General features: G+C 54.4%; 1 protein-coding gene across 22 annotated transcripts in view; it reads right to left on the reverse strand.

Moving 5' to 3' along the window:
- Positions 1-70: 70 nt before the first annotated feature.
- The window catches only part of UIMC1 (ubiquitin interaction motif containing 1), a 65,647-nt gene continuing 48,305 nt past the window's right edge, over positions 71-17,412 (reverse strand). For 3 of the 22 annotated variants that reach the window (XM_065555197.1, XM_065555198.1, XM_005282270.5), the window contains 6 exons: positions 9,369-9,537; positions 4,502-4,580; positions 3,146-3,266; positions 2,167-2,230; positions 1,355-1,397; positions 71-476 (listed from right to left, as the gene is read on the reverse strand). In XM_065555197.1, the coding sequence (XP_065411269.1) occupies positions 293-476; positions 1,355-1,397; positions 2,167-2,230; positions 3,146-3,266; positions 4,502-4,580; positions 9,369-9,537 (660 nt within the window). In that variant the 3' untranslated portion in view covers positions 71-292. The other 19 variants (XM_005282269.5, XM_024110814.3, XM_005282268.5 and 16 more) reach the window with 17 other exon arrangements.

Below are 17,412 nucleotides of genomic sequence, written 5' to 3' on the forward strand. Positions count from 1 at the left end.
GGGCACCCTGGGGCATCCCCCGCTGCTACTCCTCCTCCGCCCCCCGGCCCCAAAGAAAGACGCAGAATGCTCCACCGGGTCGCTGCCATTTCATAAAAACATCCATAAATATATGTCAGTGTCTGGCTGGCGAGCGCCCCGCAGTGAGTCTCTCGCCCACGGCTCCCAGCCCTGGCACACAAGCACGTCACGCTGCCTGGCCGTGGGCAGGGGCTCTGCCCGGGGCTCTCGCTATGGCCCTGCTGCCCCTTCGCTGTGGGTCTCCCGAGGTCCCTTTTCCATCGCTCACGCCTCAGAATTTCCTCCTCCTCCTCCGGCTGCCCTTGTTCTGCTGCTGGAAGCCCCCCGGGTAGCCCGCGGCTTCGGGAGCGGACACCAAGGATGGACTGGGCAAGTCACTGAAAGCCATGTGTGGAAGGGGGCTCTCCCGGGCCAGGCTGCCGCCGGCTTCCTCCTCAGCCCCCGACGGGGCGTGCCTAATGGGAATGGGGGAGGGAATGCAAGAGATAAATGCCAATCCAGGCAAGAAGCCAGCACCTTTGAGCAGCGTCTAGGCCCAGCCGCCAAGGCTCCCGTTCACGCCGCAAGCTGCTCTGCCCCCTCCTGTCCAGGCCCGAACACTCGCTGGCGTTGCACCTGTCAGCAGCTGGGAAGGAGCTGCCCGACGCGCCCTGCACAGCTGGCCTGGGAGCTCGCTGAAGGGCCTGGGATGAGCCCTAGGAGGGGGCCGGGCAGTCCTCTAGTCTAGCAGCCCAGGACAACCCCAAACCAAGCTCCCTGCACCCCCCGAACCAGCCCCCACCTGCCCTTCCCCGAGTGGAGAGCAGCCCCTCCACCTCGCAGGATTTGCCTGTCCACCTTCCCCAGCCCCACTGCGCCGCCCTGCCCTCAAAGGAGCCAGGGAGCAGCTGCACGCAGCACAGCCTCCGAACAGGTCAGCTGGCCACAACCTCCAGCCAGCTTGTCCTTGGGCAGCACCGAGCGTGGCCAGCTGCGGGGGGCCCGGAGCGTGACTCCCCAGGAGCCCCAGCTCAGCTGCGGACAGCAGGAGGTGACGAGCCTGGGCAAGGGGCACAAAGGGAGAGAAGCAGCAGGAAGGAAGGGCCCAGGGCTGGGGAATGAAGTGGGGAGCTGGCACTGAGGCTGTCCCGGGGCTCACAAGGGGCTGGTGGAAGCAGGGCCAGGCCGAGCGGAGCCGCGGGAGGGGAGCCCTTTTGGCAGTGCTCATTCCACGGGCTCTGCACGGTCGCAGCCGGGGCCGGGCGCTGCTGTCCAGGCCAGCCAGCCACACCGCGCTGCTGGGGCGGGCCGGGCAGGGGGAAGAAAACCTGCAGCTCACAAAGCACCGGCCGACCTCGGGTCTCCTCCTGCTCCCAGCACGGCCCCCGCAACAGCATCTGCAACGAGAACACAGCGGGGCCTCGTACGACGCAGCAGCTCAGGCTCTGGGAGCCAGCGGCACCGCTGCCACCAGCCGCCTGCACTCCGCGAGCAGGAGCGGCCTGCTCCCCGGGGCGCGCCAGGAAGCGGGGTCAGGGGCATTTCACACTCCCAACCCCTGGCCGGGCTGGCGCTCACCAGCACGCCTAGGGCCCTGGCCCCAGAGCCCAACACGGGGACAAGCCAGCAGCAGGGCTGGGGAGGCTTCTCCACCCCAGCGCGCATTCTGCTCAGGGGTGAGCCTGGCCACTGCACCCCACAGACCCCAGGCTGGCTAGGCAGCCCGCCCCCACCTCCAGCTGCCAGCTCTTCTCGGGGACATGGGGCACGGGCGTACTGCCGGGCGCAGCCAGCCCCAACGGAGCCTGCGCTGCAGGTGAAATCAGCCACTGCCCACGGGTCAGGCTGAGGGGCCGAGACCCTTGTTCCCAAGGGGCTCAGAGCTCCTGTAAGCACCTTGCGCCGGTGTCCCTCTGCCCCACCTGCGCTGGTCGTGGCACCGGGCTCTGTCTGTGCTAACCGAGGTGCAGGGCTGGAGCAGCAGTGGGGCTCCCGGAGCGTATGGGGAGGAGATACAGGCCCTGGCCTTTCCCCCATGGCTGCCAACAGCCAGCTCCCCCGTGGGCTCGGAGCCAGCTGATACTGGGGCAGCGCCGGGTTACTCCCCAGTGGTGGGCACAGCCCAGGCCCCACACTGCGTGTGCTTCGGAGATGTGGTGTCCCCACCTGCAGACTTGCATTCGGACATCTCCAGCATGCTGAGGAGTCTGCCGTCGCTCCTCCCAACGTCCTGTGGCAACGGAGAACGCAGAGCCATCACGGGGCTGACAGGGAGGGCGCCCCTCCGGCCCCAGCCTGCCCTGCCCAGACTCTCCCAGGGACCATGGCAGGTGGCCTGACCTTGCTGCAACACCCCTACCCTCAGCCCCTGTACGCCACCGACCGCCACTGCACCTCCGCATGCCCTCACCCCACTGCACGCCCTCACCCCCCACACACACACCACTGCCCCCCAGCTCTCACCCCCCTGTACGCCCTCATCCTCCCGCCACCACCGCCCCACACGGCGCTGCCCGTCCGCCCTCATTTCCCTGCCCACTGCTGCCCCCTGTACGCCCTTACCCCCCGCCACCACCCGCTGTATGCCAGTACCCCCCACCCGACACTGCCTCTCCACCCACCGCCACCCACGCACGCCACCCCCCCACGCACAGTACACTCTCGCCCCCCTGCGAACCCCCACATGCCACTGCCCCCACCCCTGTATACCTCCGCCCTCTGTACGCCATCGTCCCCCCACCCTTGCCCTCCATATGCTGCTGCCGCCGCCGCCACCTCCCCCCCCCCGTTCTGTGAGCAGTGATTACTTGGCTAGGGGCCCTGACTCCCACGGGAACGGGCTCCCTTTCACAGTCCTGTCCCCTTGCCCTGTGCCCACCTCCCTCTCTCCCAGCAATTCCACCTGTGGTCAGCCCAGGAACTGGCAGGACTGGGGTGCAGCAGGACAAGGCCAGCCCTCCCCCCACTTGGAGTGTGTTGATGTAGTTGTAACAAGGCAACAGGCGACAGTAGCCACGGCTCCCCCGTGGGCAGAGCCGTGTCCACCCAGCCGCTCACACGCTCGCTCACGCTGGAGGCCAAGCAGCAACGCTGATGCAGAACAAACCCACCTGGGCCTTGGAATGAGGCCGGACTCCACCCTCACCTTGGCACTGCGCAGCCTCCGGTTTCCCTGAGCGTCCCTCGCAGTCTGCAGGCAGCCGTCTACGTGCCTCGGATACTCCGCCAGCGGCACCAGGGCCTTACAAAGGTAGCACTTCTCACACCTGCCGTGCAAGGGAAGCAGAGCCGTGCATTAGGATTCACTCTGCAGCGGGGCTCTCGCTGACGCCCAACATGGCGTTTGACTTCTCCAGGCCATTCCCCTGATGCGGCCCGTCTGTGGAGCTGCACTGGCTCGGTGGGATCGCCCATCAAGCCAGCCCAAGGCCAGTCCAAACGACGGAGCGATCAGCCGTTTCCCTGTCTGCTTCTCTGTCCCCCGCGGCGGCAGCAGTGGGACGGTAATGAAATCAGCTCGGCTGATGGCTCAGACATAAACCACCCTGTCAAACTGCAGAAATGAAGAGTTCAGGGGATGCACAAGGGAGTGACATGTTGCTGGAGAAGCAAACCCAGCGTGTTAAAGCAGAAAGCCACCTTGTCTGACTGGCAGCCCAAGTCTGTCTCTGCCCTGTCCCTACTTAGCCCGCACCACCCTGGAGCCCTGTGCCAGTCAGCGGCCGTGCCCATCTGGGTACAGCAGCCTTGCAGGCCAGCGCTGGGCTGGCAGGGGTGAGCTGGGCAGAGCAGTGGATACAGCAGTCGCTGTTCAGGAGAGGTGTCTCGGTTACCGGAGGCCCCACGCTCTCCAGTACGCGCATGGAGAGCCCCCAGCATGCTCCACGCAGCGGGTTCTTCTCCGATGCTCCTTCCAGGCAGTGCTGATTACCAGAGAATGTGTCTAAACAGAAGCTGTCCTCTCTGTAATTAGCCTAATTCCATTAGTGATGTTGCCATCCACTGTTTGTAACGGCAGAATAGCTTCCCCAGCAGGATTGTACTGTCTTCGGAGGCTCTGTGTGGGAGGGAGGAGGTGGGGCTGCACAGGGAGAGATTCAGCAAAACCACTGTGACTCTGGAAGTCTAAGTGAATTAAGGTCATCACTCCAGGTGCCATCCTGTCAGCCTTCCCACCTCCCCGCTCCTTCCCACAGGCTCCTGCACTCAGCAAAGTGCCTGCCTGGGCCCACCTGACCCCCCCCCCCCCCACACACACACACACTTCCGAACCGCATGGCGAGCTGGCTGAGATCAGCTGAATGCAGCTAAGAGTAGGAAAAGAAACAGATTTCTTTTGTGCTCATCTGAGGACCCCCAGATACCAGACATCACAGTGCTGGGCCCCAAGAGAAGAACCCAGATCACGGGGACGTTGCTACAAGGAACATGCAGGAATAGAGATGGGCTAGGGGATGGGCTGCACAGACACAAGCTCTCCAAAGCCAGCATACCTACTTACTTGTCAAGGGCTGCGGGTGTCGGGACGTCTCTGCCTCTGCCAGCTCTACTCCTTGTTTCTCTCCGTCGCTGAGTGAGCGCTTAAGACACAAACAGAAAGTTACCCAGTTGCTGGGTGACTTCTCCCTTCCTGACAGCGTTCGGGGGCTTGGAAAGCACCTGGGATGGGACGTGGGGCAAACTCCGGTGCTGCCTGGCAGCAGTGGGATGTGTGATGGGAAAGGCAAAAGGAGCACTGGGATGCTGATGGGCTGCAAAATTGGCAACTGGACAACTCAGATTGGTCCTGCCGGGGTCCTGGGAGTTTGCCATCCTTCCTGAAGCCAACCAACCTGGGAAGGGGCTTCGGGCCAAGTTTGCGGTTTAACTAAAGTTCCCAGCGGCCTACAACCTGATAAAGCCAGCTGCAGCACTGCTCCCCCGTGTACCCAGGTCAAGGACCGGGCAGAGAGAAGAGCGGACTGGTCAGAGGGTGGGTCCGGTGAGCCCCTCCCGCCAGGACTGTGACTCACTTCCAAGAAAGTTCCAGTCCCCTCCCCTGGGTGAGGGCTGGGATGGCTGGGTCAGACTCCCGGAGATGCATAGTAAATCTCAAGTCACTGCCTCGCTCTGTGCCCATGTGTGACACGTGGGGGGTACCGAGCCCCAGTCAGGTGCTGTGAGATCTCGGGGGAAAGGGCTCTATAGGCGCTGGGCGAAGGAAAGGGCTCCCCCACCCCAGACTGCCAGAGGCTGCTGCAGCCTCTTCCAGACTCGTGTTCTGATGAGTGAAGCCAACAAGCAGTGCCGCAGACCTGCTCTCCAGGCATCTGCAGGGAGAATTTCAACGTGTTTGTCTCTTTCGGTTGAATTGCTCTCAGCAGATTCCTGCTGACATGCCACCCGCTCAAATCCTGAGGGAGTGTTTCCGATAGCTCGGCCGGCTCCGGTAGGGATGTTTGAGTTTCCACCTCATAAACAGATATTGCTGTAAGTACTCCCGGGCAATCTGGCTACGGGGACAAAGTGCACAAGAGCTGCTTTCCAGCCTGGCATCGGAGCTTCCGGGATTAGCTCGGCTCCTGAGAAGAAAGGCCTGACTCCAGGATACAGGCACCGGCCACCTCTTGCTGTTTGCGAACGTCTGTTATCACAGAGCTCAGCGCCTGAATCCGGAGCACAGCCCAGGTCTGAAGCAAGCCTTGATTTTCTTTTCTCCTCGGTGCTGGCCCAGCAGGCCAGTCAGTGACTAGAGCTGGCGGCTGCCTTCGGCACCACCCAACACGCAGCCGGGCAGCCTCCTGGGAGCTCCCAGGAGTGAGGCAGAGATGCTTGTGGTGGAGAAATGAACCACTGGGCAACAGCCCACGGCAGGGACTCCTTGTTCGCCCCTCGCCTGGACTAGGGGTGAACTAGTGGCCTATCCGTGTCCTGGTACCGATCCCAGAGCCCTCCTAACTCAGCATGGCGAGAGCAACTCTCTCCATGGGGGTGCAGCTGTTAATATTCCTTTAACGCCGTCTCAGGACGCCGTGTGCACTCGCTCAGGTGTTAATCAGTTCTATTTTTTCCAAAAGCAGTGAGCACATCTGGCACGGCAGGCCTGTTAGAAATCTTTGGGATCACGCGGGAAGACCCAGCTGTGCTGCCGAGAGCAGCAGGAGGAATGGAGAAACATGGCCAGCATTGCTGATCGACTCCACCACACGCACACGAGCCAGCTATGGTTCCAAACTCCCCCTCCCCCCATCCCTTGAGAGGCTTTTCCGAAGAGACCCGCCAGAAAGAGAGCACACCTGGGGGCCTGGGCTCACCCCAAAGACAGAGCCCTGTCCCAGCACACCTCTCCCGGGCCGTGCCACTCTCGTGTGAAATGTTCCGCAATGCACAGCATGTCTGAGAATGGACCTGTCTCCATCAGCTCCGTGTCAGGACAGCCGGGCATGGGTGCGTCCTGCCTGGGCGAGGCTCCAGCGCTCCCGATTCCACGTTTGCCCTTGTCCCCATCACCACTGGCCAGGCAAGGCAGGTCGTAGTCAGTGCACAGGAATGGGAGCCAGGGCTTGCTGCATGGCTTGGGGCAGGTCCCTTGTCTGTCCGCCTGTGAGTCTCTCTCACCAGCGTGTAGAGAGCCTCAATAACTGCATGCCTGACACTCGGCAGGTGTGAAGTGCCATCGGTGCATGACGACGCTTCCTGCCTTTTGCACAAGGCTTGTGTCTGTTCAGGCTGCATCTCTCCACCCCAAGCTGTCTAGTCCCATTACCAGCAGGCTATTTTTGTGCAGATCCTATTAATGGAAAGATTCTCTAGCATGTTGGCCCGTCTCAGAAGTGATGAAGCTTTTCCCTGCCCCAGTTGTGTTACTCTTTTTGCTGCATCAGTGCCACTTCTCTTGGTGTTGGGAGCTTTGTACAGTATCAGCACTGCTGCTGGTGCTCTGGAAACCGATGATGGGGTGTCAGTTGCACATGAGGTGTGGGAGGGGCATATGGCGTCTCCTGCTCTCCTGTCACTCACTGTGGAACAGGAAGGCTGGGCCAGAATGGAATGGGAGGTTAGTCCACAGCTGTGGTATCTGGTAAAATTCTAGGCTTTCTTCCCGAATACTGAGCTGGGTATGTTTGTGGTCGCAGCCGCAGAGCACAGCAGAGGGCAGTGACCCAAGGCAGAACGTGGGAACTCCTTCAGAGTCCTTCAGTTCTCATTCCCAACTCACCAGCCCTTTAGCGCTTGTGCCTGGGGGTGGGGGACACACACATTCACTAGGGCTGAGCACGGGGGTCAGGAACGTTCATTACACCAGCAGCGAGGAGCCCACCACTCCCCGTCCTGGCGCAGCGTCTAGGGCTTAGAACAAACTCTTCAAGCCCTGCTGAATTCACTCAGAAACAAGCACCCAGGAAAGCAGAAGCAGGACTCTGGAATACAGTCCGCACAGGGAACCGTTTTAGTCAATTGCCCCATGGAGACAAGTCCTAAGGGGCTGTCTACACTGCACTGTAAGCCCAGGGTTTGTAGACCCGGAGTTTGTTAGCCTAGGGCTTGAGCATCTACACTCATTTATAACCCCAGGTCAGGAACTGTTGAACCCTGGGTCCCAGCGTCTACACTGCATTATGCGAGCCCAAGTCCAAACACCAGGCTTCTTTGCGCCCTCCCAAAATGTGGCCACTCTAGCCCTCAGCTTGAGGTGCAGTGTGGGAGAACGAGACCGGCCACCAAACCTGACTGGCCACAGGACAAAGGAAGTTGGCCTGTGGGATTGTGGGATACTTTTTGCCAACTCCCAGGGCACAAGTCCAGTGGGGCTGCGTCTCCACTGCAAAGCAACAGGGCTTGAATGTAGATCCCAGCTGGACTCAGGCTTGGACCCTCCACCCTGGGTCTGAGCCCTGGGTTAGTGCGACTTGTGTGGAGATGGAAGGCGGGGTAGGCAAGAGCCTGAGTGTGAACCCTGGGCGTACACTAAGGGTACGTCTACACTGGAATAAAAGCCCTGCGGCATGGCCACAGCTGGCCCACGTCAGCTGACTCAAGCTCGCAGGGCTTGGGCTGCAGGGCTAAACATTGATGGATGGACGTTGGGGCTGAGGCTGGAGCCCAGGCTCTGGGACCTCCCCCGACAGGGTTCCAGAGCTTGGGCTCTAGTCTGCTGGGAAGCAGCAACTCTGACAAAGAATTGGGAGTCGTGATGGCTAATCAGACGGACATGAGCTCCCAGTGTGACATGGTGGCCAAAAGACCTAATGCGATCCTGGGATCTCGAGTAGGAGCAGAGAGGTGGTTTTCCCTCTGTATTCAGCACTGGTGCAACCCTGTGCCCAGTTCTGGCGCCTACTGTTCAAGAAGGATGTTGGTAAATTGGGGAGGGGTCAGAGAAGAGCCACGAAAATGATTGAAGGATTAGAAACCTGCCTTGTAGTGACAGACTTGAGGAGCTCCATCTATTTAACTTAAAGAGAGAGTTGCGGGGTGAGTTGATTCCAGTCTATCAATAACTACATGGGGAACAAATACTTAATAATGGGCCCTTCTGTCCCACAGAGAAAGGTCTGACCCGATCCAGTGGCTGGAAGCTGAAGCCAGATGAATTCAGACTGGAAATAAGACAAAAAAAATTGACAGTGAGGGAAACTAACCACTGGAACAACTTACCAGGGTGGTGGCGGATTCCCCATCCCTGGCAATTGTTAACTCCAGATTGGCTGTTTGTCTAACAGCTCTGCCCTAGAGATTATTGTGGGGCAGGTCTCTGGGCTGTGCCACGCAGGAGGTCAGACTAGATGATCACAATGGTCTGGCCTGGCCTTGGGATCTATGTATATTCCCTCTCACCAAGTCAATCTGTTCTGCACAGCACTTGGCGCCACAGCTCACCATGTGTTGGACACTCTCAGTGCAGGCTGTGTGCTCCATGCTGTGCCACACACACACAATCCTGGCTGAGACTGCGTGCTGAAGGGCTCCCTCCTTCTCTCTGCTCCGTGGGCCTGGGATTGTCCTAGCTGAGGTGCGTGGTATGGTCCTAGAGGGGTCCTGCATTGTGGGCCAGCAGGAGACGGCCAGGGCTGGAACCTGGAGCGATGGTCACATGGACTGATAAGTAACACACTGACTACAAGGAAATTCTAAGACTTGACAGTGCAATGAGTGCTGGAAAGCCACCGGGCTCAGCGCGCCCTCCGGGGCAGGTGGAACCAGGCAGAGGGGAGGAGGTCTCTCACACACCTCTCAGCGGGCCTCAGCAAGAGAGTGTTTGCTACACTCTCTGTAGCCAAGAGTCGGAGGGGTGCTGAGACCCCCAGCACACAAGGCTGTTGGGGCAGGAGAGGGAAATCACACGCACACTCACAGGACCCAGGCACGAGACCAAGTGCTTAGCAGACCTGGAACGCCTTCGTTTGCATCCTGTCCCCCGATGCCGTTACAGCACATGGCGTGCAGCTCAATCTCGGTGGCTGGAAACCCTCGATCACACAGCGGGCACGACACACTGTCATCAGCTGACGGGCTGCATTCAGAGACGGTGTTCCCAGCTTCTTCATCTCCACCCGCCTGAGGAAGGGGACAAGAAATCAGCCGAACAGCTCTTGCTGTTTCATTCTTCATGCCTACCCTAGAGCGCCTGGCTGTCTTGCAGTTACTTACCCTCCTGCAGCTGCTGCATTGCTCAGACACATTCATTCCCACAGTACAAGTCAGATCTAGTAACTGCACTGACTAGCTCACTGCATGAGCGGACACCACCGCACTACTATCAAATGCTTGTTCCAAAGGCAACCTGTCCTGCCGAATCACCATGAGGCGTCCCTGGACAGCCAGCCATTCCACTGAAGGCAAGGATCACCTGTGCTGCCGCTACGCATCGCTGGGTAAAACGTAAAGCATCCCTAACTGAGCCCCCAAGAATGCCAGGAAGCAAACCCAGCGAGACGCATGAAAAACTGCGTGGCAAAGCAAGAGTTCAACATGTGACACGGGCTCATCAGTCCCTAGCCATGGCCCAGCACAGCACAAGCCGCACGGCTGGGACCCTGATGAAGGGAGGCTCCCACCCTCCCAGTGGGTGAGCTCAGAGCAAGGGCCAGGTGTGACGTTATCTGATTAGAATACGACCATATGGATCATTGTTGCAACCACCGGTATATATTTGCAGCAAATATTGTACGAAGGTTGTCGAGTGAGGTGTCTAAGACAAGGTTAGGATTCTGCTCTCTGTGCGCATGGATCATTTTTGTATGTGAAGTTCTAAGTACTGGAATAGCCACCAGCTTTCTGGGGATTGTCTGCCCCATTCTTTGCAGTTCACCCTAATGGAGTGACCACAGCTGCCCCCCCCCCCCCCCGGGGACACCGGTCACAGCCAGATCTGCCATGGAAGATATCTACAAAAATGTCAGGTTTCAGAGTAGCAGCCGTGTTAGTCTGTATCCGCAAAAAGAACAGGAGTACTTGTGGCACCTTAGAGACTAACACATTTATTAGAGCATAAGCTTTCGTGGGCTAAAATCCACTCCGAAGAAGTGTGCTGTAGCCCACGAAAGCTTATGCTCTAATAAATTTGTTAGTCTCTAAGGTGCCACAAGTACTCCTGTTCTTTTTACAAAAATGTCATAATTTGCTAGATATGATCATCTTGTTTATATGTTTGTATCACCTTTGTATTATGAGGTATAGATATGTCTGCATTTCAAACTTGTGCTATGCTTCTGGGTGACACCCCCAGACAGTTTGGCATCAGCACTGATGGCCCATTAAGGACCATCAGCTAATACAACTGACCCATTGAGAGAAGGCAGATACTCCTTGTGACTCAGCAAGACATGCAGGGACTTGCCTACGCAGAACTCTAAGGCTTCCAAGCCATGTGCTGGGCAGCTTGTGGTCGGAACAAAGGAAGCACAGGCCACATGGCAAAAGGACTATAAAAGGCAGCAGCATCATCTCCATTTTGTCTTCAGTCCTGCTTCTTGCCTCTGGAGGGACCTTGCTACAAACTGAAGCTCTGAACAAAGGACTGAATGACCCATCCCAGCTGGGGATGTTCCAGAGACTTGATTTGAACCTGCAGTTTATTCCATCGCTGCTACAAGCCTGAACCAAGAACTTTGCCATTACTGTATGTACAGTAACTCCTCGCTTAACGTTGTAGTTACGTTCCTGAAAAATGCGACTTTAAGCAAAACGATGTTAAGCGAATCCAATTTTCCCATAAGATTAATGTAAATGGGGGGGTTCCAGGGACATTTTTTTCACTAGACAAAAGACTATATTTTTTATTTATATATATATATACACACACACACACTCACACACACACTCACACACACACACACAGAGTAATAAGTTTTAAACAAACAATTTAATATTGCACACAGCAATGCTGATTGTGAAGCTTGGTTGAGGTGGTGAAGTCAGAGGGTGGGATATTTCCAGGGAGTGCCTTATCACTAAATGAGAAACTATTACGCGGCTGAGCCCTCAAGAGTTAACACATTGTTGTTAATGTAGCCTCACGCTCTACAAGGCAGCATGAATGGAGGGAGGGGAGACAGCATGGCAGAGAGAGACACACACCGTGTGTGTGAGAGAGATGCACATTGCCCCTTTAAGTACGCTGACCCCACTCTAAGTACATTGCCTTTTTAAGTAGATCAGCAAGTTGAGACAAAAAGAAGAACAGGAGTACTTGTGGCACCTTAGAGACTAACAAATTTATTAGAGCATAAGCTTTCGTGGACTACAGCCCACTTCTTCGGATGCGTCCACGAAAGCTTATGCTCTAATAAATTTGTTAGTCTCTAAGGTGCCACAAGTACTCCTGTTCTTCTTTTTGCGGATACAGACTAACACGGCTGCTACTCTGAAACAAGTTGAGACAGCAGCTGCTGCCAGCAAGCTCCCTCCATCCTGAGCCCTGTCGTATTGTCGTTCCCTCCCCCCCCTCCGCTCTATGGAGATGGGGTAAGTGGGGGGCAGGAGCAGGGGGGACACCCTGACATTGCCCCTCCCCCCCGCACAGCAAGCAGGCGTCTCAGGGAGCAGCTCCAAGGCAGAGGGCAGGAACAGCACATGACAGTGGGGAGAGGGACAGCTGAACTGCCGGCAATTGCTAGCCTGCTGGGCGGCTGCCGCACAGGGAACTTAGGGGAGTGGGGAGCTGATGGGGGGCTGCCGGTCCACCCTGGTTCCAAGCCCCCACCAGCTAGCTGCAACGGGCTGCTCTTCCTGCAAGCAGTAGACAAAGCAGGCAGCTGCCAAATGACGTTAGAAGGGAGCATTGCACAACTTTAAACAAGCCTGTTCTCTAATTGCTCAGCAACGCAACAACGAAACGTTAACCAGGACGACTTTAAGTGAGGAGATACTGCAATTGATTCCTTTAACCAATTTTAACTCTCACCTTTCTTTTTATGAATAAACCTTTAGATTTTAGATATCGAAGGATTGGCAACAGAGTGATTTCGGGATAAGATCTAAGTTATATATTGATCTGAGTGTGTGGCTGGTCCTTTGGGATCAGAAGAACCTATTATTTGATGAGACTGGTTGTAACGAACCACTCATCTCTGACTCCAGTTTTTTGGTGATGATATAAGAACTGGAATGACTGCGGAAACTGCCTTTACATTTTCTTGTTAGCCAGTGTGGTGAAACGAGAGTTTACTTTTGTGGCTGCTTTGGTATATCTTATAAAAGAACCACCACCAGTTCTGGGTTGTGTTTGCCCTGTTTCTCAGCAGTGCGTCCTGAGTTTGGCATTCTCGGTTATGACCCACTAAGGCACGACACAGTGGCGTAGTCGGCAGGATCCACAGAACCAGGTCAATTAAGCTTTGGGTCAGAACCTCACACTACTAACATTTGATATGGAGAGTTTGAAAGGTTAAAGATCAGTGACCACGAGTCAGATGGCATCAGCAGAAGCAATGAAACTGCAAGCCCTGAGAGAGAGCCGGTGTCTTGAACATGAACAGAAAATTGCTGAAATCAAGAAAAAAGCCGCTCCAAGAGAGAGAGAAGCTGCAGAGAGAGCGAAAGAAGCCCGTGCAAGGCACATGGAACGGCGGGCTGCTGAGGAGAGGGTTGCCAGACTTAGGCTCCAAGTCAAAAAGGCAATGGAAGAACAGCAGAAACTGTATCATCTTGAAAGTCCAGTTTTAACAATGTTGGTTTGTTGTATGACTCTGAGCAGTTGTCTGTGTTTAACCCATCTTGCTATGACCAGGAAGAGGGTGTCTCTAACCTGGGGAAGGTGGAAAAGAGCGGTTTGTCTGTGAATGAAGTTTCTAAATGTCTGTCTAGTATCTCAGCAGTGAATCTGGCGTTAGATAAGGCTCAGGGAAATGTTTCTCTAGAGCAGATTAAAGTTGATGGTCAGGTTAATGCCCTAATTGAGGAAGAAAAGGGTAGATTTTTTGTGGGTGATGGATTGTTGGCTAATAAAGCTTGGGAAAGTAAGCCTGACACAGGTAAAAGTGATGTGCTTAAGTAGTTTAGTGTGATAAGCCACTGTTCGTGGAAAGCAACAGTTTATCTGTTGAAGGAAAAACTGTCTCGAATTGTTTGTCTGTTGCAAATAGCAGTGTGCCTCAGGAAGGAGAGTGTACCTCCAGTCTTTTGTCTGTGGAGGAGACAGAAGAAGCCTGTCAGCCTATGATCCAGAGTTGGATCTGTATTTAACTAAAGCCCTGGAAGGGAATGTTCTTACATTTATGTCTGATAGGGATCATCCAGTTAATGTCATGAATAGCTCCCAGAGACCAAGCGATTCTGGTGCTTCTATTTTGCCTATTGCTAGTGTGTTGCTGTGTAAAGATATGACAACCTTGTCCAATCGGGGTGATGATATAACCAGGGCATGAGGAAAGCATGAAGGTAATTTGACTGTGTTATCTACTGACAGTGTGGAAACTTGTAACAAGGAAGGAGAATGCTTCTAATCTTGTGACTATCAAGTCTAGCAGTTTACCTGAAAGGGGTTTTTGTAAAAATCCTCCTAATGGCCCAGTGGTGAAACCCAGAAAGAGTCTGTTGTGGCTCAGGGAAATGTTCCTTTACAGCAAGCCCTGGGTGAAAAGGGGAAGGGCAGAATTTCTGTGAAAAATGGACTGTTGCTTAGAAAGATTCCGGAAGAGAAAAATCTTCAGGGTAGTTTTTGCAAGCAGTTTGCTGCAACAGATGGGTGTGGAAGTGATTTGATTGAGTTAACTCAGGGTGAATCACTGTATAGAGAAAGCAACAGTTTGTTTTGGAGACTTGTTCCAGTTCCTAACTGCCAGTGTCTTTCTGAGATGTATAGATCCACTGATTTTGCTTTAGAAAGACCCAGTGTGTATAGCTTTGAGAAGGTTTCAGATGGAGTGAAAATGGCCGTGAAACTCTCATCTCTAGACACTTTGGATATGTCTTGTAGTCTCTTAGTGGACTTGACACCTGATGCCATGTGGAAGCAGAGGTTGGTTATGGAAGGACCAAAGAACCTTGAGTCTAACATGTTAGTGAAAATGGACGGTATCTCTTTAAGACAGAGTCCAGCCTCGGAATTGGTAACAGTTAAGGATCTGAAAACTAGTAAACAAGCTAGTTTCTGTGTTGATGCAAATTACCTGACTGGGGGGAGGGGGGGAGAGTGAAAGACTTGTCCATAGTTGGTAGCAAAGAGGACACACGGAGCCAACCAATGGATTCTGTTAAGCAAAAGAGCTCCCTTTTGACCCTCTGGAAAAGGAAGAAAGGGGAAACGTTTCTCATGCTAATGAAAGGCGCAGGTTAACCCTAAAATACCCAAACCCCAGTGGTAGTGAGCCAAAGGCATGGCATGACACACACGATTGTAATGGACACCCACAATGAATCTTAATGCTAATGTTAACTCTGGTCACTTGTGTGTTGCTAATACCGAGAACTGTACAAATGTACAATGCGCCTAATCTTTGGGAAAACCCCTTAAACATGTTAAGAGTGATACATAGAAGCCCACTTTATGTTAAAAGACCTTGGGATACTGATATTTCACAGTTAATGCCTAGAACTAATCTTGAAACGGTACACAGAAGAAAAGACATTGCAGACCTAATGTGCTGTATAAGAAGGGAAACTGAGGCACACTACCATATTGCTTTCATGTCTAAATGCCAAGATTCCTACACTATAAAGAACATTAATATCTACATTGACCTGTTGTTAATTGGTTTCCAAACATTTGCCAGAGCTTGTATAAATAAATTAGCTATTTTCTTTAGCTCTTGGCAAGATCACATGAAACATACAGGAATTATGTTGCAAGAGCAGATCCAATCCACTATTGTTCTAACCAAGTTTTACCTTGGGTTTGTAAAGGGATTCAACAATATTGTTAAACATGATTTTAATAAACCATTTTGGTTATACACTGCTACTTCTAATACTGGGTTAGAAGCTATAATAATACAGAACCAAGAATGGGAAATTCCTATGATGCATTCAGTAATGCACCACTTCCTGCAACAATTTTGTGTCAGGGAGTTACTTTCGTGGCTGCTTTGGTATATCTTATAAAAGAACCACGACCAGTTTTGGGTTGTGTTTGCCCTATTTCTCAGCAGGGCGTCCTGACATTGACATTCTCAGTCATGACCCACCGAGGCACGTTTACACTGGGTTCCTCCACTCCGGGTAATGGGGGTAGGGACAGAGGCAAAGGGGAAAGATAAAGGCGATAGGGTTGAAAATCTGTTACTAAAAGTTACCAATCCTGGCTTTTCTCTAGTACTCTGTGATCTAAAACGGTCAGGCCGCCTGCGTGTCTGGCGTCACCTGCCCCCAGCCTCTGCATCTCAGCACTAGCAACTCTCTGCAATGCAGACTGAGCCTTAACCTAGCAGAGCTTGGGAGAGGGGCAGTCTGACCGCTGCTGCCTAAGAAAGCCCTACTGAGGCGGCCTCCCACGGAGGTTCCTGAACCTTTAAGAAAAGGACAGACCCTGCTTTCCACAGCCAGGGCCGCTCTGTGTAATTGTTAACTAGCTAGAAGGAACTTGCAGGAGCCGAATGCAGAGATGGCTGTAGCAGGGCTACAGTCAGCTGCGGAACTGATGTTACTTCCTTCTAATGGTGCAATTCCAGGAAAACCATAATTAGGGTCAGGCTGGCCGCTCAACCCCCGCTGCACGTTCTGTCGATGAGTAAGAATCTGCACTGCCAGGAGTGAGCCCACTCCTGCGCTTGCGTCACGAGCCCCACCCACATCAGTGTGCGGGAGAGTCTGCAGGCCTGGGCTGTATCTCACAAGGCACCTCAGGAACTGCCCTGGGATTGCTGGCCGACAGGCTCTCAGCACAGAACGCCTCGCAGGCAAACCCCACACAAAGCGCCTTTCCAAGCGAACGTTTCTCAGTTCAACCACTTCCCAGTTACTGCACCGGCACTTCCACGCCGTTTTCCCTCTCCGGCTCCCCGCCTCGTTAGACTTCAGCAAGTCATGAGGACATGCCAATACAAAATCAGACATGCTGAATATGAAAGCTCAGATCAGATCGGTGTTACCCTAATCAGACGACACATGCAGATGTGAGGAGACAACAGCAGGCGCTGCTCCTTCTCATTTCCACTTGAAAAGCAATCGTAAAGATCACGTCTTTTGCAAATACCAGGTGTCCAAACACACCACTTACACTCTCGCTGTAAATAACTCATTTTAAATGTAAATACAACAGCGTATAACAAAAACTGTCAGCCGGCTCCCGAAACGGCTTGTGCACCGCCTTACGAGAATGGCTTTTGGAACCGGTAACTGCACGTGGCCGAGCCAGGCCTGGTCTGCTCTCGGGTAGGAGAGTGCAGCCTGCAAGCGGCAGTGCCTGAGCACCCACCCGGAAGTCTCAAGTTCCAGGGCAGGCTCAGGCTTGGGAGAAGGCTCTGGCTGTTGCTAACCCCCGAGCCAAGCAACAGGCATTTCTGCCTCTGGCCTAGAAGCTGGAAGCTCAAAGCCGACCCTGGCCTTGGGCCTACTGCCAGTGTTAGCGCTGCGGCGCAATGCCCATGCCCAGGAAGGTAAGTGCTCTAGTGCGAGGTGCTCTGTCACTGACATCGGAGCCACTAGCTGTTGACACGGAAGCAGGAGACTCCACGGGCACTATCTAAACGTTGTAAGGGACGAGCCCAGTGTCCTGGCCATGATCCCGACTCTGCCAAAGGCTGCATGAGCACTGGCGTCCCGTGCACAGCGGTGGCTGCGCTATCTCACAGATGTGCCATGCTCTGAGGTGCGGCCGGACGAGAGGCCCAAGAGAACAGATTCTGGGCTGCTAAGAGCCCATGACAAAGACACGCTGTAGACTCCCTGAACTTGTTTCTCACTCATGTCCCCTGCCGGAGCACCACTTGGGACCCCTTTGGTTTTCCTCTGTAAATTAATACCCAAAGGAGCATTTCCAGAAGCAGGTCCAGA

This window comes from Chrysemys picta, chromosome 8 (genome assembly GCF_011386835.1).
Source record: "Chrysemys picta bellii isolate R12L10 chromosome 8, ASM1138683v2, whole genome shotgun sequence".
Lineage (NCBI taxonomy): Eukaryota > Metazoa > Chordata > Testudines > Emydidae > Chrysemys > Chrysemys picta.